The sequence below is a fragment of the Nematolebias whitei genome, chromosome 3 (assembly GCF_014905685.2).
Source record: "Nematolebias whitei isolate Nwh7 chromosome 3, NemWhi1, whole genome shotgun sequence".
In the NCBI taxonomy this organism is placed as follows: domain Eukaryota; kingdom Metazoa; phylum Chordata; class Actinopteri; order Cyprinodontiformes; family Rivulidae; genus Nematolebias; species Nematolebias whitei.
Window position 1 is genome coordinate 4161041 of NC_056500.1, and position 26754 is coordinate 4187794.

At 41.0% G+C, this 26754-nt stretch overlaps 3 protein-coding genes across 3 annotated transcripts in view; 1 reads left to right on the forward strand and 2 right to left on the reverse strand.

Moving 5' to 3' along the window:
- The window catches only part of apc2 (APC regulator of WNT signaling pathway 2), a 35238-nt gene extending 23512 nt beyond the window's left edge, over positions 1-11726 (forward strand). Inside the window, exons 8-14 of the mRNA XM_037697894.1 lie at positions 298-387; positions 1457-1856; positions 4233-4331; positions 4561-4700; positions 4797-4991; positions 5169-5383; positions 5505-11726. Of these exons, the coding sequence (XP_037553822.1) occupies positions 298-387; positions 1457-1856; positions 4233-4331; positions 4561-4700; positions 4797-4991; positions 5169-5383; positions 5505-11037 (6672 nt within the window). The 3' untranslated portion in view covers positions 11038-11726. The remainder of the gene's footprint in view (positions 1-297; positions 388-1456; positions 1857-4232; positions 4332-4560; positions 4701-4796; positions 4992-5168; positions 5384-5504) is intronic.
- A 5969-nt stretch (positions 11727-17695) lies between these two features.
- Positions 17696-19521, reverse strand: c3h19orf25 (chromosome 3 C19orf25 homolog). The gene is made up of 3 exons (XM_037674443.1): positions 19383-19521; positions 18738-18908; positions 17696-18606 (listed from the first exon to the last, which is right to left on the reverse strand). Exons 2-3 carry the CDS (start codon positions 18877-18879, stop codon positions 18425-18427), a joined length of 324 nt encoding a protein of 107 aa, XP_037530371.1. The 5' UTR covers positions 18880-18908; positions 19383-19521; the 3' UTR covers positions 17696-18424.
- A 1528-nt stretch (positions 19522-21049) lies between these two features.
- LOC119430401 (receptor expression-enhancing protein 6-like) lies at positions 21050-25862 on the reverse strand. Its single transcript, XM_037697805.1, has 7 exons — positions 25754-25862; positions 23433-23526; positions 22548-22686; positions 21973-22141; positions 21738-21883; positions 21574-21594; positions 21050-21063 (listed from the first exon to the last, which is right to left on the reverse strand). The coding sequence occupies exons 1-6, from the start codon at positions 25860-25862 to the stop codon at positions 21580-21582; spliced, it is 672 nt and encodes a 223-aa protein (XP_037553733.1). The 3' UTR covers positions 21050-21063; positions 21574-21579.
- Between the last annotated feature and the right edge of the window lie 892 nt (positions 25863-26754).

The following is a 26754-nucleotide window of genomic DNA, read 5'->3' on the forward strand; positions in this document are numbered from 1 at the left end:
GAACGAGGTGAAACGTGCCTGCAAGAAGGAAAGTGAAGGATCTGAACTTTGTCAAACTGGGATTTATTCAAATCACTGAACTTAAACAAAATAACGGTACAAGTTACAAAAGAACATCAAATGATACAAAGCTGGGTACAAAAATAAAACATGTCACATTAAATTACTGTAATTACTTAAAGAAGTGTTTTCTACATCAACACTACCAAAAACAACCGTCTGCAGTGAAGACGCTCACGAGCCTGCAGAGGGGACCAGAACCGGGTCGAATCACGTCTTCTGTCCTGTTGTGTGCAGCTGTCCGGAGCTGAGAGGCCTCCTGCAGGAGAACCGGAGAGCGGCGGCTCGGCGGCTGCAGGAGCGGACGCTGCCGACGGAGGCAGCAAGGTAACGACTCGCCCCCCGAAGCCTCGAGGCGTAAAAACACCAGACTTCTCAAACAAAAGATCAAACTTTGAGTTTGATCACATCAAGTGTTTCAATCACTGACTCCTGGGAAAAAACATGGAAATCAGTAAATATGTTAAATAAATATTAAATCTGTAAAAACTGCTGAATAATAAACACAACTCTAACTATAAAACTGAAATGTTTTCCTATTCAGACATTTTCCCAGTCCGAATCATCAGGCTTCATTTGAAGTGTTTGCTGCAGTGCATTATGGGTAATTTTTTGTTTTTCTGCAGTGGCGTATGAAGGACACACAGGAAAAACAAAAATAAGAAGTTTTTTTTTAAACATTAAATAAATAAATCATAATGCTGAGAAAAACGTCATCAGAAGACGTGAACCCCACCAACTCCAAAAACCACTTTTTTATTTTAATCATGTTCACCTTTTAATCTTAAAACTTAAAAATTGTATTTAAAAAGTCTGTTTTTTTTCTTCTGAGTGGCTCTAACACGTTGTTGTACCAACTAAACCTAATTAGTTGTTTTTATTTGTCTTGTTGTGACCTTTGACCTTTAACCTACTAACCTGTACAGTCTGAGATGGAGTTTATTTATTTGAGCACTGCACAGTCTGACCTTCAGGGGGCTGAGAGGATTCTCAGCTGTATTAAAGGATTTCCTCTTCCCTTTGTAGAATGATTAACTAAATGACCTTTGACCCTTCCCTGAATGTTAGGAAGCAACAGCAGCGTCTCTGCGGTCATTGCTGATGTCTTTCTGCCTTGGCGTTGTGTGAACACACACAGCTGTATGCTTCAGAGGAGCAAAAGAGGTGCTCCCGATGATGAGGATCAGCTGATCAGCAGTTTTTCACTCACAGATGAAACTTTTGTTATTGTTGAAAAGAAAATGGCACGGTGGAGTCTGTCGTGTAAAATCTAAACACAGAGAGGAGTTTTTTTTAAAATAATTAGTCATTTACAGCAATAAGGCTCTTAAAAAACTTTTTTGTGGGGGGCGGGGCTTTTTATTATAAACAAGTTTACCTTTGTGCGTCTTCTCAGGTGGAGATGGTCTTCTGGCTGCTCTCCATGCTGGCTAACCGAGACAAGGACGAGATGTCCCGGACTCTGCTGGCCCTGTCCAGCTCCCAGGACAGCTGCATCGCCATGAGGAAGTCCGGCTGCGTCCCTTTGCTCGTTCAGATCCTGCACGAAGCTCCCGGAGGTTCTGGAGAGACGGCGGCAGCAGGCGGCGCCCCGACGAGCTGCAGCCGAGAGACAAAGTCCAGAGCGAGCGCCGCCCTCCACAACATCATCTACTCCCAGCAGGACGAAGGCCAGGCCCGCCGGGAGATGAGGGTCCTGCACATGCTTGAGCAGATCCGGACTTACTGTGACAGCGGTTGGGACTGGATGGAGAGCCACGCTGCGACGCCTTCACCTGGAGGAACCAAAACTACCGGTGAGAGTAAAGTAAAAACGAATAATGGAGGCGTTCATAAAGTCAGGCTGGGCATTACACCGCTGCTGTTCGGGAGTAGAAGTAAGATTTTGAATTCAATTCTGGACTTGACAGGGAGCCAATGGAGAGAAGCTAAAACTGGAGAGATCTGATCTCTCCCAGTAACTCCAGTTAAGCCTCTGGCAGCAGCATTTTGGATCAACTGAAGATGTTTTAAAGACGTATTTGGACACCCAGATAATAAACCGTTGCAATAGTCCAGTCTAGACGTGACAAATGCATGGACCAGTTTATCTGCAACAGTTTTGGATATTTCTAATTTTAGTGATATTACAGCAGCGATGGTATCAATATTTGGATAAATAATATTTGGATTTGGACAAATCAGAATCAGAATAAGCTTTATTATCATTGCACCGAGATACAACGAGAGCATGTGCCTACAGTCGTCCGAAAGATGGACGTAGTGCACAAAGCTGCAACTGTAAAGAGCGCGGCCCTCTTGTTCTTCTTCAAAATAATATTTTTGCTTGGATGAGAAAATGGCAGAAAACATGAGGAGAGACGATATATAAAAAAATATCTCTCACACCGTGTCTTAGACAGGACACGATTTGAGGCATAAAAAAAACTACCACAGCAAAGCACATAAATAGGCATGATACATATACATACAGGTATAGGCCAGTGAAGACACTGAATTTTAAGGGAAGGTCGTAGCATAGTCCAGACCCCCCCCCCCCCCCCCCCCCCCCAGCCATTGTCCAGATAAGAGGAGTTATTTATCATCAGTTCGGTTGAGGTTCAGGTTCAATATGGTAGAATCAGACAATCATGGCATCTCAGAGAAGATGTTCAGATGGAAATACAAGTGTAAATATGTACGAAAACATCAAAACTGTTCAACTTCATCCCAAGTGGCTCTTTTATAGATGTCATGATGGTTGACCTAGTTTCAGTCGTTTCTTTTAATACGTAAACAAATGCACATGGTTAACGACAGCTAGTCTCAAATTTAACTTGTGATTTTTTTTAAGGAAGCATTAGTCATCGATGTGAGAAAAATATTGAGCTTTTTTTCTACTTTAAACATGTTTTGACTGGTATTTATGACGTTGCAATGAGTATATTCAGTTAAAGTATTAAAGGAAATAAAAAAACCTCCAATCCCTGACATCCCACAGAACACTGTTAAAGCTGTTATTAGGAAATGGAAAGATGATGGAAACACTGCAGACCTGCCAAGAGAGAGTTGTCCACCAAAACACAGGGAGTGGAGAAATCAGAGAAACTTCCAGGAGGCTGAAAATCACCCCGATGGAGCTGGTCCGCTCTTCAGAAGATTCAAAAGGTTCTGTCCGTGGGACCGCTAAAAGATGCACTGATCTTCATGGATAAACAGAAAAAGAACGTTATTACCTAAAAACATAACAGGGCAGAATCCATCCATCCATCCATCCATCATCTTTACCCACTTCTTCCATTTTGGGTCACTGGTGCCCATATCCAGCAGTCACTGTGAGAGAGGCAGGGGACACTCTGGACAGGTCTCCAGTCCATCACAGGGACACAGAGACAAACAAGCCAAACAATCATTCACTTGCTCTCTCACCGAGGGACAATTTAGTCACCAGTCAGCCTAACATGCATGTTTTTGGTCTGTGGGAGGAAACTGGAGTACCCGGAGAAAACCCACACATGCACGGAGAGAACATGCAAACTCCACCCAGAAAGATCCCAGGCCGGGATTAGAACCGGTGACCTTCTTGCTGAGAGGCAACAGCTCTACCAGCTGATCCACCGCGCCGCCCTCAGGGCATAATGTTTAGAAGAAAAGAAAGAACTTTTACTCTGTCAAGGACAAAAGCAAGTCTGGCTCAAACTTTTCTCATTAAAGCATTTTGGTGGCAGTATCATGATGTGAGTGTGTGTGTGTGTGTGTGTGTGTGTGTGTGTGTGTGTGTGTGGGGGGGCTTTTTTTAATCAGCAGGGACTGGAAAACTGGTCCGTGTTGAAAGAGTGATCTATGGAGCAAAATATAGAAGAAACTTGGAGTCTTGGGAAGACTTGAGACTGGGACAAAGCAGGACAAAGATCCCAGACCCACAGCTGAAGCAACGCTCCACTAGATCCAGGAGAATCCGTTAATTGTCCTGGAACGATTCAGTTAAAGCCCGGACCTCAAACCTGCTGAGGAAAATTCTACCTTTTAAATTCTTCTAAAAGACTGGTCTGAATTTTAGACTGAACAGGTTGAAGAGAGTTGAACTTTCATTGCAACTTGGATAGAGTTGCTCTCTAACCTGTGACTGTGCTGCTTAAGGAAAAAAACAAAAACAAATATAATTTAGCATTTTGTTATTTTCTGATGCGCAGATATCCCTGAACCTGTGGACCCTCAGATCTGTCAGGCCACATGTGCCATCATGAAGCTGTCCTTTGAGGAGGAGTACAGACGAGCCATGAACGAACTAGGTTTGTGTACAAAATAGAAATAACTTTCTTACAGTTTATTCTGTAAATGAAGCCATGTGAAAATGTTATAGCCCTGGATTTGTTCGGCAGTTAGCTTTTGGTTAGAGTAACAGCTTCTAAAACATTTCAATGTGTTTAAAGATGGATCTGATCATTTCCAACCGTTCTGACAGATGACGGGTCAGGAATTTAAGTGTTTTTTTAAGCTGAGTTTGTTGGTGCCTTGCAGGTGGTCTGCAGGTGGTGGCAGATCTGATCCACCTTGAGCAGGACATGTACGGTATGCAGAACGATCCCATCAACATGGCTCTGCGCCGCTACGCAGGCATGGCTCTGACCAACCTTACCTTCGGAGACGTTGTCAACAAGGTACACGCCAAGCTGGCAGCATGATGCTAACTTTCTTTAACATCTTACATGTGGTAGTTATTCCGCCATACTTACATCCTGCTCTTCATCCTGAAGGCCACCCTGTGCTCAAGGAAGAGCTGCCTGCAGGCTCTGGTGGCCCAGTTGTCCTCTGACAGTGAGGAGCTTCATCAGGTGGTCTCCAGCATCCTGAGGAACCTGTCCTGGAGGGCTGACATCAGTACCAAGAGGGTTCTGAGAGACGTTGGCTGTGTGTCTGCACTGATGACCTGTGCCCTGCAGGCAACCAAGGTAATGAAAACTAACAAACCCAATCAAAAGATGAAATGGGAACTTTAGAAAGACTGGGAGAATATCCTGGGAAAAGATCTGTAAAATGTATATATCCTGTAGCCAGAAACACCTAATATTGAGGTTATCTGTAATCTAGTACCAAGGAAAGCCTGCCTTTGCTTTGTCGTCCTGCAGGAATCGACTTTGAAAAGTATTCTGAGCGCTTTGTGGAACCTGTCTGCTCACAACATTGACAACAAGATGGCTATCTGTTCAGTCGATGGCGCTTTGGGTTTCCTTGTCAGCACCCTGACCTACCGCTGCCAGACTAACTCACTCGCCATCATCGAGAGTGGAGGAGGGATCCTCCGAAATGTGTCGAGTCTGATCTCCACACGAGAGGACTACAGGTGGGTTCCAAAAACTAAAGTGCCAACTTTTGTACCATCAAGAATAATTTTTCCTGCACAAACAGACATTTTTGTCTGATCTCAGCGTTTGAAAAGAAGTATCTATTTTGTTTCTGCGCAGGCAAATCCTCAGAGACCACAACTGCCTTCAGACTCTGCTGCAGCACTTGCGCTCTCACAGTCTGACCATAGTGAGCAATGCCTGCGGGACTCTCTGGAACCTTTCTGCCAGAAGTCCAAAAGACCAGGAGCTGCTGTGGGACCTGGGGGCAGTTAGCATGCTACGCAACCTTATCCATTCTAAGCACAAGATGATTGCCATGGGCAGTGCTGCAGCTTTAAGGAACCTCCTAACCAATCGACCCTTGAAATACAAAGATACTGCAGTTGTATCTCCTGGCTCTTGCTTGCCCTCCCTGTACATGAGGAAACAGAAGGCTTTAGAGGCAGAGCTAGACGCCAAGCATCTTGCAGAGACTTTTGATACCCTTGAGAAACAAAGCCCCAAGCACCTGATCCTTGGCAAGCCACTCAGGCACATTGAGAGTTTAGCAAAGGATTATGCATCTGATTCTGGTTGCTTTGATGATGATGAAGCCCCCAATAACTCCAGCAGCCTGGACACTGGTAGTTTCTCCATGTTATCTATGTTTCTCACCAACTCTAATTTTCTGCAAAATCAACATCGAAAGAGGGACGGTGAACCTGAGAGAGACACAGATCCTTCTCAGATGGTGGATAAGAAGCATGCTCCTCCTGATGATGTGGTCTCTGCTGCTGCAGAGACACTTGCAAACAAAATTACCAACACAGTCGCAAAGATCGACAGGCTGGTGGATGACATCACCATGCACACATCCTCTGAAGACAGTTTGAGTCTGAGCTCTGAGGACCACCTGGCTGACTGGGCTTATGGACAAGATGAACTCAATGAAGCCCGAGCAAGTTCATGCTCCCCTTGCCGTTTCTCTGATACAGGCAGTTTGGCCCACAGAGAACGTCTAAGCCGAGCCCATGCCCTCTTGCGTCTCAAAAACACCCATGCCAGTGTATCAACAGATAGCCTGAATAGTGGAAGCACCAGTGATGGCTACTGTGGCAGCAAAGACCAGATCCAAACATCTCCAAAAGCTCTAATAATGCAACAACAACGACCAAACCAGCTTGACCTAAAGGTGGCTCATCAAGAATATCTAAATGTAGGTCCGACTGATTTGGACAAGTCTAACCAACAGGAAATTCCAGAGAGAGATTCTGTGAATAATAAAGATGTGAAAGTTGTGGAGCTCAGTAACACGGACACAGAAAAGAATCAAGATCCACCAGTGCAAACACCTGTCAGTGTATCCACAAAAGTATCCTCTGATGTTAGCATGACATCAATTAAACTTTCTCCTACTTACCAACAGGTCCCACTGATTCAGAGTGTGGCCAAATTTGGTGTTGCAAAGACAAACATCAATGTTCAAGCAGCTCAAGCAATGAGGAGGCAGGCATGGGTACCCACTGTGATGACTGGGGGTAGTATTACAAAGTTTTCTCCAATGACTTCCATCAGAAGTCCAACCATTGGGACAATGGAGACAGTCCAGAAATACTCTGTGGAAAACACTCCAATCTGCTTCTCTCGCTGTAGTTCACTGTCCTCCCTCTCTTCTGGTGATGGAGCGCTAGATGGACAAAGTGACAATGAGCTTGAGAGTGACTCGTCATTAGAAATAATTGAGGTGGAAGATGGTGAAGAGGTGAAGAGAGAGGAGGACGAAACCTTAGAGGATTTGAGTGATAGCCAACTGTTGATGACAGACTCAAAAACCTTCCCCAGCAAAGAAATAAATCCCATTGGGATTCCCTGTGCTGCCAAAAAGGAAAAGGTGTTCCTCAGAGAAGCTTCACCTGCTATAATTGAAGACAGATCCCCATCCAGTTCCTCAGAGAATTACATACATGAAACTCCTCTAGTACTGAGTCGCTGTAGTTCAGTCAGTTCACTGGGCAGTTTTGAGTCTCCCTCGATTGCCAGTTCAATCCAAAGTGATCCATGCAGTGAGATGATTGATGGAACAATAAGCCCCAGTGATCTTCCAGATAGTCCAGGACAAACAATGCCTCCTAGTCGGAGTAAAACGCCATGCTGTGTTGAGCCAAATGTACCAGAAACACAAATCGCAGCAATAGCAGGCCAGTGGGAAAGCAGTCTGCAGAAGCTGATGGAGACCGCAGATCCCAAAGAGAGGTTTAACCTTCCTCCTGATCTGGACACTATCTACTTCACAGTTGAAAAACCCATTGAAAACTTCTCTTGTGCTTCTAGCTTAAGTGCTCTGCCCCTTCATGAACATTACATCCAGAAAGATGTGGAGTTGAAATTAACCCCTCTACTCCAGCAAAATGATGAGGATCAACCGTTCCCTAATGAAGATGAGCAAGGTTTTGACAACAGGGAGCATTGCAGCGAGTGTAACTCAGACGATGACATTGAGATTTTAAAGGAATGCATCAGCTCAGCAATGCCTTCAAAGTTTAGAAAAGTAAGACCAACTTTAACTACTACTATGCCTCCTCATGTACTTAGTTCCCAAATCCGAAAACAAATCCATCTACCATTTAACATGCTTCCAAATGGTAAAACCCAAAGGAGTCACAAGAGGAGAAATGTCAACCCACAAAAAGACTTTAAACTTGATGATAATTCCTTTACTGATTCTACAGAAGGTACACCTGTCAACTTCTCCAGTACAACATCATTGAGTGATGAAACACTTCAGTATTCGCTGAGAGAAAGGGGGGCTAAAGACTGCATCGCTAAAGGCCTGAACAAAAAGCAACTGAAAAACAATGAAGCAAAGAGAATAGAAGACTTGAGGATATTTTCACACTTCCATAAACCAAATAGGATGAACTACCCACCTGAGATCCAAATGGGACAAACGACAAAACATGTGGTTCCCACTCAGAAGGTGCTGATGCAGAGCAAAGAGGTGGCTGATAGAGTAGCTAACCTCAAATATCGGGATCAGTCTCCTAATCAACAAAAGAGGCAACAAGGACAAGCCCCCTGCAGAAAACTTGAACTCCCCATCATAAAGCAAAATACAGAGGGCAACCTGAATTCTGGATCACATAATGGAAACAAAATCTATCGACAAATGACAAATTCTTCAGAGGACAGTAACAGCTTTTACGATGACAGAAGTGAAGGTGTGAACAAACAACCCAGCAGGAAACAGATTAGGGAAATAAACAGGAATACACTGTCTCGAAGCATGACAAATATAGGCCGAATAGATAATTCCCAGGGAAAAACCAGAGGGTTTCAGAGAATAAAACAAAATCTGATCAGGGATGAATCCCTGGCATGTTACTCACTAAGCTCCTCTCTGAGTTCACTCAGTGATGCTGAATTTGAGGACCATAAATCAAAAGTCCAGCAAATATGGTATAAGAACAGACACAATAAAACAATGAATATGGCACAACAAGCAAAGGCTGTGACCATACACTTCCAATATGACGAACAAAGCTCACCAAGCTCTGTCAGCATGGACTCAGAGGACGACCTCCTTCAAAAATGCATAACATCTGCTATGCCCAAACAGAGGCGAAAAATTGCTTCCAGAAAAAAGAAGGCAGAACATACTCAGAAGCAAAAAGTCTGTGATGGATGGGACTTGTATGAAGAAATGGACAGTGATGATATGGGATGGGATAAAGATTCTGACCTCAACAGTGTTGAATGGAGAGCCATACAGGAAGGTGCTAACTGTGTTGTCACTGGGCTGCAAGCATCAAAATCTCAAGAGCCATCCTCTGAAGAGACCGAGTCGGTCCTGTCATTCATGTCAACATCCAGCTTTACACCAAAAGAAAGGAAGTTTGCTAAAGATAAAAAAGCAAATAAGCCTCTAGACTTTGAGAAACGCAAGCCAGTTCCAAACTTACCAGTAGTGTTTAGAGGTAGAACAGTGATCTACACACCAAAAAAAGAGGAGGCTCCATCACAACGACCCCCTCCTAGAAAAGTGCCTACCAAGACAGATGCTCCTAAGAACCCAAACCTTGCTCAGCACAGATCAAAGAGCCTTCACAGACTAGGCCACCCCCAGGACACAGAAATATCTCTTCCAAAAAGGAGTTCTACTCCACCTCCAAGGATACCAAAAAGTTCGTCCTCTGGGTCGTCTCAAAGTTCTACACCATCCAAGCAACCACAAAAGAAAACACCATCCCCAACTCAGACAAACAAACCGATCCAGAAAAAGACCTCCACATCCAGTAGTAGTAGTTCCCCAGCTACTAGTCCACCTGAAAGAAGAGGACGCTCTCCTGTTGTCAATCAAAACGAGAAATCTCCGCCACCTAAAACTCAGAAGTCACCTGTCCGGATTCCTTTTATGCAGAGTTCACTCAGGCAATCCAGACCTTTGTCTCCATTGGTAACTAACCAAACATGCAATAGACAAAGTAATCAGATAAATGGAAGAAGGGCCTCTCCAGCTAACCGGTGTGACCTGGTCAGGATGACCTCTGTCCATTCGAGCAGTAGTGAGTCTGATCGGAATGGATTTTTGAGACAGTTGACATTTATTAAAGAATCAAAGACAGTTCGAGGACGTGATGGCTCTCTTAACAATACTCCAGGATCACAAAATGGATCCCCTCACAGGGCAATTCCTGGTGCCTCAGCTGTCTTCCTTTGCTCATCCCGCTGTCAGGAGCTCAAGGCTGCAGTGCAAGCCCCAAGGAGGCTGCAAGTAAAAGAGTCTGGACGAGCACAGCAAGCTTCGAGGCCAAACTCTGGACCTCAAAAGCAGACTACAACTCTGTCAAGAACAACATCCAGCGAAAGAGATGTTTTTGCAAGACGACAGGCCAGAAGAACTAGCTCTGAAAGTCCCTGCAGGGTGGCCCAACATAACGGGTCAAGCAGAATCTCTGGAGTCAAACAACAACAGGACAAAGACACAATTAAACGCCATGCCTCGTCACCAAGCATAAATATACTGAGTCGGGTGACCAGCCGTTCTTCAGTGCGCTCATCATCATCTGATTCAAGTGGAAGAGCTAAAAGTGAGGATGACACAAAGAAGAAAGGGCAGAGGTCTTCTTCAAAACTTAAAGATGGAGCTACTTGGAGGAGGATCAGGGATGAAGACGTACCCCAGATATTGAAGAGCACTCTGCCTGCCAATGCGTTACCACTGGTGCCTTCTCCTGATGGAGAAAAGCCGAAGCTACCAGATCTTCCTAAAAAACTACCAACAATTCTCCTTGCATCACGCAAGACAAGTGATGCAACAGTCCAGACAGAAGATTTGCCCAATAACAAGACTAACTCAAGCACCTCTCCGCCAGCTGAAACAGCTGCAGTGATCTCCGAGGAAGCAGCAAGGTTGGCACTTCTGAGAAAGTTTAGTGCCACTTCTGGGAGTAACCCCCAGGATCCAGAGTCGGATGGCTCACTGAGGAGCCACAGCACAGGTATGTCAGACAGCCACAATGGTGGAGTTGTCACCTTCCGCCAAGGTTCCCTGAGCAAAGCTGCCCGAGTCACTCCATTTAATTACACCCCCAGCCCGATGGCAAACTGCCTGCAAGGTGCGCAGAGCCAAGCAACAACAAATGACAAGTTTGGGGGGAAATGTGAGTTGTAAGGAATTGTTTGGACTTTTAGTCCACATGATAGACTTCAAAGTAAAACACAGCACTAAAACGAGTGTGCTGGTCCTTTACCTCGGGTATGGACTCTTTATCCTAACCCATTCAAGATTTCTTCTCTGAGCAATTGATCAGAGCTTCCATCTACCATTCATACCAAGTTGGATGCACTGACACAGATCTGACTAGAATGGACGACTGATAACTTTTGCGAGAAAAAAATCGAACCTGAAAAAATGCATCTTTTTTATACTTTTTTGTATTCGTAGAGCAGTTATTGATGGTAGAAATGTAGTGAAACCATGAAGCAAAAGACAGTGAACTTAATTTTAGCACATGCAGTGAATCAGCATCAGTTTGTTGGACACAAATCAATAGAACAATGTTATGCAAGCTTCTGGGTAACAACTCAGCTGAACTTCTATCTCTGAAGGTCCAAACTGTGGTGGACTAGAATCAAACCTCAAGAAAGACTCAACTTCAGTGACTTGTGATGTATTTTTTTGTGTACTACACGTCAGAGCTTTTACCCTTGCCTCACTACTCAACGACTAGAACGCTCCAAGCTCCGTAGGTTTGGTGAACCAACATGTGATAAGACATTTCTTCAAATTAATATAATCTCTTGCCAGTATTACACTCAGTTTTGTTATGGTTACTGTCTTTTATGCATACTCGAAGTATAAACACATGGATATTACTGTTTTTTCTCACCTTTTATTAAACTGTGATTACACTGTTTGGATGTATTATGGAAATATAACAAAGGTTCTTTTAGACATGCAATAAAACGATGAACTGCTAAATTAATAAGCTGGATATCAGACCAGTAAGATCCTTCTAAAGACATTTTCCTTTAGTAAAGGTCCAGAGTACATTCAATTATCTTTTAGTGACAGCCACACTAGTTTCTTCACTCACAATGTTGTTTTTTTCAGGCTTGTACCTCTTTATGGGCTGGCAGCTTCTCTCTGCAGACAGAAGCTGAGAGATGTCGAGAGCCAGATGTGAGAATTACCGTAAACGCTAGAAAAGTTGCGCCACCTCAAATGTTTTACTGTAAATTTGGGAAAAGATGTGCTGCAGTGAAATAAATTAGAGTAAGCTGTAGAAAAGCTGCCCTGCCTTAAATAAATTACCATAAATTTGGGAAGATATGCACAAATGAAAATGAAGATTGCCGTCTTTTTACCACCCGACTCCATGCTGGAGTATGTGTGTTTGTTTGTCTGTTAGCAAAATATCTCAGGACTCGCTGGATGGATTTTAACAAAACCTTCAGAAAATATCCACTGGATGTACATCTGCAACTAATTACTTTTTGCGTCAGCTTGATTCAAGATGGCTGCCAGCCACCATCAGTCAGTTTTACAGACGTTGAGCTAAAATTTGGTGTGGGAGTAGCTGAGCGTCATCCCGAACACATGCTCTGAGCGCTAACAAGTCATGCATGATCCATTTTAGTATGCGACTACATATAGGCATAAGAAAGTTCACTATCAAAAATTTGGTTGCTTTGTCAAAAGTCAAGATGGCCGCCACAACCACACACATGTATGTGTGCGTGTAAACCGACCATCCCAATAATGTGAGGAAACTATGCTTTCTAGTTCTTATATTACTCAAAAGTATAGTTTCCTTAAATAATTTGGGTGGCACTTGGTGTGGCCAAGAATTATTCTATAGGGGCCAAGGTCACCATTGGCCACCCCCTGGCTCCACCACTGCACCGGGTGGTGGATAAAATTCTTCCCTCCACTTGCCAGAATCGGTCACTCTGCGCTGCCTCGTTCAAGGAAAAAAACAAAAACTACCTTTGTTTTTACACACTGTCTAACTTCTCCACACTTGAATATCGTGCACCAACAACATTTAGGTTTACTAACTTTCCCTGTTCGATTCCAGTCCAGAAAAACACTCATCTCCAAAACTACAAACGTTCACTATTCACACCCCTCAGCGACGGGGGTCATTGGCGTTCTGCTTGTTTACCTTGCAGTTGCATTCAAAATAATAAAAAGCAGCATGTCTAAAAAGGCCTGATGTTAAGTTGCTAATCTGTTGTCAAATGCATGATGGGTAACAGGACAGTATTTTGAAGGAAAAACGGTTTGAGGGGCATAACTACCTGCTTCATGTTTTTGATAACATGTATGTTTAATTAAATTTTTACAACACTACACACATGCAAAGCAGATTGAACCAATTAAACCCATGAGAAATCAAGGTCCCAAACTTCCATAAAGCTGTAGCTGAAACACTGCACAGTTCAGGTACACCCAAACTGTCCCGTTCCTAAAACTCAACAACTGACTCTATTCAAATTAATGCTCCGATTTTCAGTGTGACAGCAGCTGCACCGTTTCCCTCACAGAACAAGCTAAAGCACAGTTTCCTATTCCTGACCGTCAGTGAGTACTTCCAGCTAGGCCTGTCACGATAACAAATTTTGCTGGGCGATTGTCTCAGAAATTATTGCGATAAACGATAATATTGTTTGAAATTTGACAATAATTGGTAATTATTGTCAAATTTAAGAAGAAATGTTGAATTTGTTTTGCATTTAGTACCTTTTTTTGACCACTGGATGGCAGTATAAGACTGTTTGAACCCAAGGATGGATAGTGAGGGAGCCAGTGTGTCTCTAAGAAAAATGGGAGGGAGGCCCCTTGACGTGACATGGGCTGTCTCTCTTCGGTTCTCAAAATGGCTGACGCTCAGTGTGGTTTGAGCTCTTTAGCATTTTTCACACAAAGCTTTTAATAAAAAAATCAGTAAACAAGTTCTCAGCTTCTTCTTGCAGAGAAAAACAACTTTTTACAAAAAGGCACAGGTTTCAACTGTGAATTTTGGAGCTTGGACAAGACGGAGGTTTTCCCCGAGGTCGGCCTGTTAGCTTAGCTGCTTTTAGCTATCCAAAAACGTGATTTTGGATAGCTAAAATGAATTTTAAAGACCAACGATAAAGGGAGGGGTCAGCGAAGAACACCGGAGTTGAGCCTTTTGTCATCGAGTGTCTTCAGTAGAAAGAGAGAGACAAGAAGAAACGATAAAGCCGATAAATGAAAATGAGGCTGATAATTTTAATTTATCATGCAATTAATTGATTTATTATCGCGACAGGCCTAGTTCCAGCTTCAGCTGTTCTCTGTAGCCATCAGTGTTGTAAATAACAAGCAGGTGAACAGACTAACTGGTGCGTGCTGCTTCCTGAACACGTTCACATTTGTTGTTGGCGCTGGATAACGACACGGATGTTGTTCAGAGGTGAAATGTTTCCTGCAGCCCATCACGGTTTGGTTTCTTGTGATGGAAAGGCGTGTAATCGTTTCCTGAGTGAACATCGTAACTAGATGCATTTATCCATGCAACGACGTGTTTGACTGTGCTACTAGATTCAGGTCCTGTTTTATTTATTTTTTTAATAAAGTGTGTCAAGAAAAGAGGTCAGGATTTATGGCGTGGTAAAAGGGACAATGTTAAGACTACAGAGCAGCTGGATGAGAATGTGATCCTTTACATGGAACCGAGGATTAGGTCCAATTCAGTCAAAATAAACGAAGCACGCTTCACATTCTTGGCTTTTGATGCCTGGACCGTCCTGATGTCATGACGTCGTTTGAAATTTCCCAGTTGGATAGAAGAAAAGTTTTGCTAACGCGCAGAGAAGTAGCAAAAATTTGGGGCTTTTCTGCTCAAAATCATCGTTAGTTGTTGGTTCTGCTCAGAAAAGTGCTTCAAAACATTCAAATTAATTTTTTTGCATTAATTCAAGAGACTTTTACGTAAATATTCATCATACTTTGACAAAACTGCACATCATCGACGACGCACTGTAACTGGCTGTCTCTACATCCTGCTTCTTCAGTTCAGCGGGAGGGGTCCCATATTTGTAGCTGAAGGAAACATCTGAGCATGACAAGTGTCTGACCAGCTGGGCTGTGTGATCTCCAACTAATGTTACTTCATCACACTGTGAAGCGTTATTTTAAAACCTGTTCCCGAAGACCAGAACAGCTGCAAATCTAACCCCATGATGTATAAACTGGCACCTCTACGGCTGTTTAAATAGTTAAGAGTTGGGGTTGGAGATGCAGAAAACTTAAACACTGCTGTGAAAACGTACACTCAGTCGTCACAACGTGGTCATTTTAGACGCAAGAAGCAACGCATCGAGTCGAAACTTTTAAATCTCCCCCCTCGAATTAGACCTGGAGCGTAACGTTTGCCTGCTGTTGAGACATCTGTTGGATTCTCCGCTTCACTGGCTGAATATTTACATCACAACGTTGATGATTCTGGAGCTAACAACCAAATAGATCCTCTCATCTCCTTTTGGATCGAGAACAGCAGCTCTGACGTCTTTATTCTGTCCCGTTACTGTAAAGGAGCTTTCCTCTGGAGGTCTGTACATGTTAATATCTGCTCAACTGTGTTGCTGTAAAAAGTACTGATAGGTGAAGACTATATAAAGACTATGAATATTCTCTGTAGCTCCACTATCTTCCCATGTGTCTGCAGAGGTGAATGGACTCATCTGAACCCACAGTAAAGGGGATGCTCATACAGAAAAACGCCCCATTTTCAATCCAAGTCATGTAGAAGAAAACCCATCGAGCCCATGAACGAATGGTTCAAGCTCCACCGGAACCCTGAAGGTGCTGCGCCGCACGAATCTGCCTTTTCAGTGTCAATCTAACTTGTGTTAAAGTTTAAAGAAATAAAGCTGGAAATGTTCGGAGAGCAAACTGCTCAAACCCTGGAAGCACTAACGAGAACACTTCTGGTGCAACAGCTCAGGTCTTGCTTACTTAGAAAGACAGAAGTGGAAATCATTTCCAAACAAGACCAAATTGTTTAATTTTAAAAACTACACCGGTGTTTGACATTAAAGAGGCAGGTTTAAGGTGGAGGATCACTTTGACAGACACTCAACACTAAATATGACGGGTAACAGAATGAACGGCGCCATGAAGGTTTTCGCCGCCGCCGGCCTCGTTCACGCCTCGGTTGAATCGTGTTAGAGCAGCTGCGACAAACACATCCTACAAATACAAAAAGTAGAAGAAAACATCTTAATATTTTTTTTAAATCATACAATTTTGTCACATAGCTGACATTTTCTTTTGAACTTGTTGCAGCCAAAGTGAAACAGGAAGTGACATCAAAGGGGAACTTCCTGATCTTCGTTCATTGAAACATTACCTGAACTCTGACTCGTCTTCTCTTCGAGAGATTCAAAATAATCTAAAGAAACAGAAAATAAAGATTCTTCTCTGCTGTCCGTGTTAGCCGCTGCTCTGTTTACGGGCAGGCATTCCCCTTTGACATCACTTCCTGTTCCTGCACATGAGAATATGCCAACAGCTGTTTATCTCAGCAGCGTGATTTGTTCGGGCAACGCATTATCTTTTAAAAATGCATTCATATTCATTTCAGTAATCTGACGTCGCAGGCACTTTAAAATGTTTCAACGTGTGCGAACGAGGTCACGGTGGGGTCACGATGCCGTGGTAAACAAGCAAATCGTCACAAGTGTGTCATTACTGTTGTTTTCATTCCAATAAAAAGTGACGTGATTCCTTAAGCTGCTGCTGTGACGTTCTTTTGGACAATGAGCGAGTCATGATTTTTATTTTGTCCATCTAAAACGCAGTTTTTGTTGACCAACTCGCAGAAGCTGGATTAAATACGAACAGGTCAGCAGAGGGCACCACCTTCACTCCGTCAGACATTAAAACATTTCAAACCACAGATTTTCAAAATGTTGAAATTGTGAGTAGCTCTGATAGAAAGTAGAACGATTGTTGACTTAATACATTGTATGCAAATGCTTTTGATTCTCGCTCTATTAACGTATTTTTCGGACCATAAGGTGCACCAGATTATAAGACGCAATTAGGCCTGTCACAATAAATTTTGCTGGGCGATTAATTGTCTCAGAAATTATCACGATAAACGATAATATTGACATAATATCAATGAACGGGTCTGTTTTCATACACAAGAAACACCGAATTATAAGGTGCTTTAAGCAAAACAAGTTCATTTTGACAGATTTTTGAGCACCGTGCACCACGTGCAATCAGTCCGAGGTCAGTAAGCACAACCAGATTTAATACATAGGATGCACCGGATTATACGGCGCACTGTCAATCTTTGAGAAAATTAAAGTTTAAGTTAAGTTATGGTAGCAACAAAAACTGAACATGTTTTCTTAAACTATAGACATAAAGTCAGTCACGTAAAGTAAGTATGGCTCTTCTTATGAAACACGATGAAACATGTTTAATTTAAATTAATTTTGCACTAATAAAATTAAAATTAGGATTATTGTTAAAACTGTCCAAATGCACAAAGACAGAAATCCAGATCGATGTTCAAACCAGATTTATAAAACTAAGTTTATTGTGACGTGAAAGAGTCAGATTTCCACGTCTACATTTAGCATAAATATGGACACCCCCTTTTTAAAATATCATTTGGATATGAAAATACTGATTGTGCAAAAATAGATTAAAAAAATGACAAAAAGAACAACAGCTAAGACATAAAACTTAACTAAACTAAGAAGGTTTACATTTGTTTTTAATAAAGTTACCAAAAAGCTAATTTTACAAATTTATATATAATTAAAAATAATATAGATGGTGCAAAATATTTCACTTGTTTAAACAATAATGTCATAGTTTATAAATGCCGGGATCTATAGTGAAAAAGACCTGATCTTAATCCATACATAAATACATTTATAAAAAGTTGTAATTTAGCTACAGACACTAGTTATAAAAGTTCAACTGAACATGCTTTTACTCTTTTACGCCTCAATTCTTATAAATAGACAAGTTTTCTAAAGGAGTCCCTTTAAATCTTGTCAAAATAAAACATTTGCTCTCTTCCTTCACAACATTCACGTTTGAGTGATTTTTCCTTCACAGTGTTGTGTTTATATCTTTCTGCATGTCCACTGCTTTTATTCTACACTTTCCATGTTTTGCTTTAAGAATGCCGTTCATTTAGAAAAATGGAAAGAAAAAACAAACTCGGGTTATTTACCGTACATACAAATAACTTTTAAGACAAATGAAACAATCTGGTGGCAAATAAAATAACTTTATGCCTTTTTTTTTTTTAAATTTTAATTTTCACTTTCTTATTATTGACACATTTTTCTCTTTTACTAATCTTTGAACTTCTGTTTAGTTCAACGCTGTTCTTTTCAAACCACTAACACTTTCTGCAGCTTTTATTTTGAAACCCTACGAGTCTCTTTCATGGACTTATAGGCAGAGTTTGCCTGTGAGGTCAAAGGTCATATCTACCTTTAAAGCACCTGGACAAGCCTGCCATGATTTAAAAAGAGTTCAGTCAAAATGTCCGGAGTCAGAGAAGTTGACCTTTGACCTCGTCCACCTTTCTGTTCAGCTGCTCCCCCACTGTCTGCAGCTCCTCTCTTTGCTGCTGCAGCCGACCCTGAGCCTCCTTCAGCTGCTCCTGCAGCTCTAGATACCGACGACACTGCTGGAAGCTGCGCTCCACCTCGCTGTCTGCAGGACAGGACGAGTCTGAGGAGCAGAAGGACACGTGAAGGTCAACAGACAAGTCCAAAGTTTAAAGGTCCTGGATGCTTGAGGGCAGTGCGGTACAACACAAGTGTCTGTATTTTCATAAACTATGAGCATCTGTGTGGACTGACCTTGTCCAGTTTCCTCCAGGATGCTGAAGACCGGGTCATCAGGAGCAGCTTTGTTGAGGTCCTCCAGGATCTGGTCCAAGGTGGGGAGGTCAGGGCGGCTGGGCAGAACCACCCGCTTTTTACCTTTAGAGCCAAAATTCATTGTGCTGAATACAGCTCCAAGTCCTCCATCTGAAACAGTTTAAAGTTTAAACGGAGGGGCTGTGGCCCCCCCAGGTGTCTGAAATAAAACTTTAAGGCTTGTTACAATGATCCCTTCTTGCTTTTCATTTATTCTGCATAATGCACATATATCTGGATAAAATATTTTGTTATTTTCACTTCCACACATGAAAAACTAGCAAATAAACAGCTATTATTACAAAATGACCTTCCTTTAATCTATGTATCATTAATATTCTATTTGGCATCTAAAAATAGAGCAATCCAGCTAATCAAAGTAAAATGAACAAACAGTCACAGCCAGAAGAACAATTATTGAGCCGAGTTCTTCAGATTACATAATTATTGCTGTGAGTAATTTGCAAAGTTAGTGAATAAAGCAGTATTTGCTGGTAACTGTTATAAATCTTAATTTCGCAAATATTGAATGACATTTGGCGCAACAGTCATAAGAACGACTTCCAGCTTTTTATCTGGGCTTACCAACTTTTATCCGTCTCGGTGAAGCTTTCCGATGTCTCTTAAGTCTTCTTTAACCCGTCAGCTGTAACTTAAACCGAACCAAATTACAGAAAAATGACCAGATTCTGTAGAAAAGATGAACGCAAGTTGATAAACACGAACCCGGAAATAAAAACTGAGCGTCATTACGTCAGCGTCCACGTGACGTTTGTTTGTCTTGGAACATTACCGCCACCTGCTGGCGAGGAGGGAGCAGCTCTGGTCTTGAGCTGTAAATTATTAGAAATTAATAAACTACAGGGGATAAATTCCTTATTAAGTTTAAGTTATTAAGTTCTTCGACATACTGAAACATACATATAAATATAAAAATAACACTGAACCTATTATTCTAAACGTCTTTAATTTATGGTGAACCTACTTTATTTTAGCTCACATCTTTTAACATCAAAGTTTGTGAAAAATAGCAAGCTCCAGATGACCTGACTGAAAAATGTTGGATTATATACTTGGATTATTGAGCATGGACTTTGTTGTTAACAAGCTCCTAGGTTACTTTACCACAAAACAGATTTTTCAAAATATTTTTCCTTATTACAAACATTTTGCTGTTTAGTTATGTGTAACAAATATATAAATTAGGTTAAAGGAATATTTAATACCTTTATTTTTTCATTTTAATTTTCTGAGGTATATATATATATATATATATATAATTTATTGCCAAATATATACGTGTATATAATTTATTGATATATACAAAGTATATATATATATATATATATATATATATCTGGGTTCAAGGTTCAAGGTTCTTTATTGTCATTCGCATCACATGTGGTACATCAGTTGGAACAAAATTGTGTAATCAAGGATCTAGTTACACCCAAAAAAATAACAAAAATATAAAAAGTATAAAAAAGAAAAACGTATACACGGATCTAAGATATATGCTAAACAATAATATAAAATAATACAGTGTATTAATATATGTATATTTTAAATTAAAGTTTGTTTCTTTGTGACAGTTTTATGTTCATTTTTCTCTCTGTCTATTTGAAGAATATCATTTAATGGTTGCCATGACTTATCAACTTTAGCCAGCACAAAAATACTTTGTCAATTTTACAGATTTGGGCTGAATGTCAGTTTTTGTATGTTTAGACACGAGAAATACTTGGTGCAGTTTAGGAAAAGACAAACAGTTTAAGCTTCCATTTTTAATTAAGTCTTCCTTCTCTAACGCCACAGTTCTGGTACACCCGGGTTATAAATTATGTATAAATCACCAGTCATTTCTGAACTCACAAAGAACATCTCAGGGCAGCAAATCAGAAAAATATAACAAAAATAAACACAAACTAAAGGTTTTGAGGGACTTGGTTCTCTTTAATCTGGTTAACCGACATGCTCTTTAACTGGGACTTTGTATAAAACTTAACATCACGTCCAGAAGTCCTGAAAACTTCCAGCTGCCACGTCAGTTATTGGCTGTCAAAGTGAAAAACAGTCCTTCTGCTGCTAAAGTTTCATATTTAAAAACAAACAAACAAGTGATTTTCAAACCATAAATAAAAATAAAGAGACAGGGATCAGAGATGCTGCGAGAAAACGAAGAAATAAACTCAGTCTCTTAGACGTAAGAAGCACTTTCTGAAGAGAAGAATCCTCTCCTCCTCTTCCTCCGCTGCTACCGGACAGACTGAAAAACACAAACAAACCAGACTGTGAGTTATTTTATTGTTTTTATTTTTATTATTTTTTGTTTGTTTCATCAGTAAAACAAACAGTTGTACTGGAAAAAGTTGCTAAATAATTCAAAGTATCAATCATTGTAATAAAACACAGTATTTTGTTGTATAACGTACTTTCTTGAACAAATATGTTTACCGTAATTTTACACTTTTTAGCAATAAATTATATTATAAGAAGAGAGCCTTTTTTTTTTGTCTTTTATAACCTGCCTGCAGACACAAAATCAATTCAAAATTAGGCCAAATTCAACCTTCAAAATCAAGGCGTCCCTCATGGCTGAGCACTCAGTCCCCTACTTTTAAACTTTACTGTTAAATCTGATGAGTTGTAGGCTACATTACCATGTTGCAGCTGATTATTCAAATGGGAATTAGTCAGGTAGAGTTTTATTACATCACGTTTAATGTACTGTATGTTCAATAATTTGCTACGTTACAAACCAAACCAGCTGACTTACCGAACATTAACCAAGGAAAGGCTGGAACAGCAAAAACAGCAGGATTAGTAGTTTATTAATTTTTTAAAAATCTTTTAAAAATGAACATTTTGTAAAAGAGTTGTTAGAAATGTCATCAGTTAAAACAAGGACTTAATATCTATATATTAATGTGTTTTACTCACTGTTTTTCCTTTTTCGCTCAGCTGCGATGGAGCAGCTGTAGCTGCCGATGTTTTTCCAGATGAACTTGGCAAACTCTTAGTTTCAGACTGAGAGATCGGCGGAGCTGGTTTCACCAGAGCTTTGTTCTTCACCAGAGTGGACAGGACTGAGAAACCAGGAGCAGAAAGACAAAGAGTATTAATCTCTAACAACCGAAGAAAAAGGAGATGTTGTTTTCTTTACCACTGGTTGAACCTTCTCTGGTGAAGTTCTCGGCGGCGCTCATGGCCTTCCCGCTGATGTCGCTGACCATGTTGTCCACCGTAGCCTCATGGCGGAGGAAAACAGGCCGAACTACTTTGTTGTAAAGGATCTGGGAGCCGTTCCACGAGACAGGGGCCATGCACCACAACAGGAATAGACACTAGGAGCGCACAGAACAACAACAATAATAACAATAATAATAATATAATAAAGCAGAATATTGGAAACGTTGGCCAGAAATAGTTCTTTATTAGTGTCTGTTGCAGTTTGGATGGTGTGTACATTGACCCTGATGTGTAAATTTGGGTGTTTTTGGAGATTTAGAGGTTTAGTACAACAATTTCCTGCAGGGTCAATAAAGTTCTATCTTATCTTATCTTATCTTATCTTATCTTATCTTATCTTATCTTATCTTATCTTATTTGATCTTAGTAGATGGAGGATGGTACAGTTTGAAACAAATGAACAGCAGCAGAGGTTACATTTAGAAAATCTGTGGTTTGAAGCGTTACTTTTATGTCACCCAAATTTCCTTTATTGGTTTTGTAGCAGAGATGTGTTCTCACCTTGAAGGCATAGTAAAATGGGAACCAGTAGAGGAAAATGTCAGAGAAGAACTCGCCCAGGCTGAAGACGCCGTACACCACCCAGTATGTCAGCCATTTTGTGTCGTCTTCTTTGCACGGACTTTCGATGGCTTTGATTCTGCAGGAAATCAGATTCACTTGAAGCCTCAGACAGCCGTTCTACCAGGACTGCTCTAAACACGAGGAGGTTTTGATCAAATACTTTGATTTTCTGCTTCTGTTATTGTCTACATAACAGTTTATCGTTCCAACGGACGTTTACCCTGCAGACAAAAAGAAGATTGTGCCTTTAGAGGAAATTAAATCATCTACCTGCTCTCTTCTCTGACGTCACCTGTTCATAAAAAGGAATAAAGGATGATTCCCACAAATATTTTGGTTATTAAAAAGCTAGAAATGAGAAATCTGTCAGAAAACAGACAAACACTTCTGAGACGAGTAAATATCCTAAATGTGGTTTTAGGTCATGTCATTTTTGCTAACGTTAGCTGTGGCGACCATCTTGAAATGGATTAGTTACTCATTTTGAGTTGTTTGCTCAGTGATTACTGCCTGAGAGTTTAGTTAAAACCCATACGTTGGTTTATGATACATTTATGCTGTCACGGTTCCTGGGTTTTGTGTTATTTTGTTATTTGTGTTGATTTTTCTTAGTTTTCCAGTCGTGTTTTTAACTTTTTTTGAGACTGCTGGTCTCGTTCTTTCTCCTCAGCTTCTCTTCTGAACACTTTGTGTCACCATCAGTACACTGTCCCAGTTTTTGTTCATTATTAAACAGTTTGAGTGGAATTACAGCCTGCCTACACCTTTGGGGTGTTAGGGGCTCACACCCGAGGAAATCAGAAAAAAAAAACAACAACTTACGAATAATAAGCTGGATAGACGAAGCCAATCAGATTGCAGAGGAGCGCGGCACCGTAACCGTACACCAGGTAGAGTCCGGTCAGAGAGACGGCACCTGGACGGGGACACACAGGACAAAGACACAAGGTCCACTTTCATACAGATTATAAACTGACACAGGATCAGCTGGAGAAAGAGTCACCAACATTTCTGCCGTTGCCGTGGCGACGCGTCCCTGCTGGGTACCACCATCCTTCACACACTGACGATGAAGACTCGTGTGTTCTTTACTATTTTATGATATTTTTCACGATTGTCTGTAATATTTTTAGCCATTAGTCTTCATTTGTAAACCAGGAAGTTCTGATGTGCACTCACTTCAAAAATCAAGTTATTCCCTTGATATTACTTGATCGTTCTTAACTTGCTGTTTCAGAATTTGGCCTATGACCATGACACAAATAGCATTGCTAACAGCACTTCTGCAAAATGTTTGTTTATAGGAGAAGTTTAGGGATAAATCTGAAAATCTTGCTGTTTCTATTACTCCAGCCTTCCCTTGGTTAATGTTTAGTAAATGAGCTGGTTTGAGTTTCTAATTGTAGCAGATTGTTGTACATGAACTAAATGTGATTATGTTGTTGAATTCAAAATCTTACTTCTAACCTACAAAGCTCTCAGCAACTTAGCTCCATCTTATATTCCAGATCTTACTGTTCCATATTTCCTCTAACAGAGGACGTCGCTCTCAGACTGCAGGTTTACTTGTGGTGTCTAGAGTTTCCTAATGTTATCAGTTCTCAGGCTCCTCTCTTATGGAACCAACTTCCAGTTTCTGTCCGTGAGGCTGACACATTGTCCACTTTTAAGATTAAGCTTAAGACTTTCCTTTTTGATAAATCCTATAGTTAGGGTTGGATCTGGTTTCCTGAGCTACCCCTTAGTTCTGATGCTATAGACTGCTGGAGGACAAACTGACCACATTTTCTCACTCTGCTGTCTTTACTTGCTCTACTCCACCTGTTTGTATTTGTAATTATTTATATCTTAATATGTTTTTTTTTTGGTCTTTCTTCCAATAGAAACCTGGACCTGCCATTCAGTGATTGTCTGTTTCTACTTCCTGTCCTCTCAAACCCAACCAGTCAAAGCAGATGGCCGTTCATCCTGAGCCTGGTTCTTCTGGAGGTTTCTTCCTGTTAAAATTGAGTTTTTCCTTTCCACTGTCTCCTTTGTGCTTGCTCAGGATGGGAGACTGTGACGATGTGAAGATTCAACACAATCTGCTGCTTCTATAGATAGAGAACTTTTACTAATTGGCTTTTATAATGTATGTGAATGTTTTTGTACAGTGCCCTGAGACAGCTTCTGTTGGGTCTTGGAGCTATAAAAAATAAACTGAATTGAATTGAATTGATGAAACTCAACCTGACTCATCCTGTTGTTGCATCAGAACAGCTGCAACACTTTACATCTTTCATGTAATTTTAAAAGCAGGTACCAAGTACTCAGCCCTGAGGGACACCTGTAAAAATGGTCTGTTAGATGTTAAAGATTTTATGAAAATGGTCATTTAGCAGAAAAGCTATGACAGAATCAGACCTAATTTTCATGTCATTGTTTGTCAGCATGTGGACTTATTGCTAGAATAACAAAACATTATCTTCCTGTAAAAAAAACCCTTCATTATTAAAAGTGTAAAATTAGAGAAAATTGGTTGAAACATCTACTATTTTTATGACTTGATGCACCCTCTTGTACTAATCTGTAAATTTCAAGCCATGCCATTGAAAATGAGCCATATTTTATCTTTAATTTTGGCCTAAACACCATTAACACCATTTAGAAAAGCAGCCTTTACATGTCACAAAATGTTGACTTTAACTGGGAGTTAAGAAGGAAAATAAAGTTTTAGAAAACACAGGAAAGGAAAAGATCAGTTTTTATGTTGATCCAGAAATCAGCACCTCACCAAAACCTTGATATGTTCAAGTTTTTCACCAAAAACAGGAAATAAATGTTAGGAATACAAATTACATCCTTTAATTTGTTTCCTGCGAGATAAAAGAAAAAAAAAAGACATTTATGTTCTGAGGTTAAAGGTTAGAGGAGGAAACAAAATAAGAATTTACATAAAATACTTTAAATCAACATGCACCTTTTACTTTGTGCTGATAATTCAAACAAATCTGACCGTTCTTATTGGAAGAAAATCATTCACCAATAATTAATTTTACACAGATACATAAATTAATGCCAAGCGTAATAAAATGCTTCTAAATTCCAGACCAAAGCTGATTTTCTAAATAAAATACAGAGGGACAGTTAAAACCCTGTCCTACCTCTGATCAGCCTACGCTGCAGTCCAGTCATGGAGGCCGCTTGCTCTGGTGCCGGTCCCTGCGGGTCGGACCGCTCAGAGCCAGCGAGCGCCTGGCACCACGCTGACATCATGTCCTGGTCCTCGTCACGCTCAGCTCTGCTCACGGCTGCAGGACGACCGTTACTGAACTACTCCACTGAGGGGGTGAGACTCGTCTGGAGCAGTGGGGTGGTCCAAGACCCTGATCCAGGGCTTCATTTGAACCGGATCCTGCCAGAACAGGATCCGGGAACTCTCTTATTTTGACAGGATGTGTTTCGGTAACTGTTTGCTTGAATCCGGTAACTCTCAGGCTTACTAATAATAAAGTTATGAACAAATTTAACTGCCTTGAACGAATAAAACCTGTATTGTATATGTAATCTGAAATTAATTACATACAGTCGTCCCTCAATACTTCGCAGTTTGACTTTCACGGACTCACTCTTTTGCGGGTTTTCCACATAAGATTGTGCACGACACAAGACTGGTGATGGTGAAAGACAGACCCCACCCTCACCCTCTCCTTTCTTTTTCTCTGCTGTGACAGAGATCCTCAGAAAAAGAAAGGAGGGGGCGGGTGGGGTTTGTCTTTCCCCATCACTACTGCTCAAGGAGCAGGGATGAACAGATACATTGAACAAATGTAGAATATCAAAGAAAATGCTTAGGTGGAAAAACAAAATGTATCAGTTAAAAAAAAAGAGTGGCTGAATACGAATGAGTATGGCTCACTCAGGTATAAGACAAACCTCTCTCCCCCGCCCCCTCCTTTCTCTTTCCAAGGCGGTCTGTCACAGCAGAGAAAGAGAAAGGAGGAGGCAGGGGCATCTGTCTTACACCTGAGTGAGCCACGCTCAGCCGTGCTTAGCCACTCTCTCTTTTTTTAAAATGTTTTTGCTCTTTCACTCTGCTCTTTTAGAGCGTTTAGAACATTGTTAAGAACATTACAAGAGTGTGGGAAGGGTTTATAAAGCCTTA

Coding starts and splice junctions, on each gene's coding strand:
- c3h19orf25 (XM_037674443.1), bottom strand. CDS start 18,879: ATGAATTTTGGCTCTAAAGGTAAAAAGCGGGTGGTTCTGCCCAGCCGC. Junction 18,607..18,737: donor CCTGGAGGAAACTGGACAAG/GTCAGTCCACAC, acceptor TCTGCTCCTCAG/ACTCGTCCTGTCCTGCAGAC.
- LOC119430401 (XM_037697805.1), bottom strand. CDS start 25,862: ATGTCAGCGTGGTGCCAGGCGCTCGCTGGCTCTGAGCGGTCCGACCCG. Junction 23,527..25,753: donor GCAGCGTAGGCTGATCAGAG/GTAGGACAGGGT, acceptor GTCCCCGTCCAG/GTGCCGTCTCTCTGACCGGA. Junction 22,142..22,547: donor CATTTTACTATGCCTTCAAG/GTGAGAACACAT, acceptor GTGCGCTCCTAG/TGTCTATTCCTGTTGTGGTG.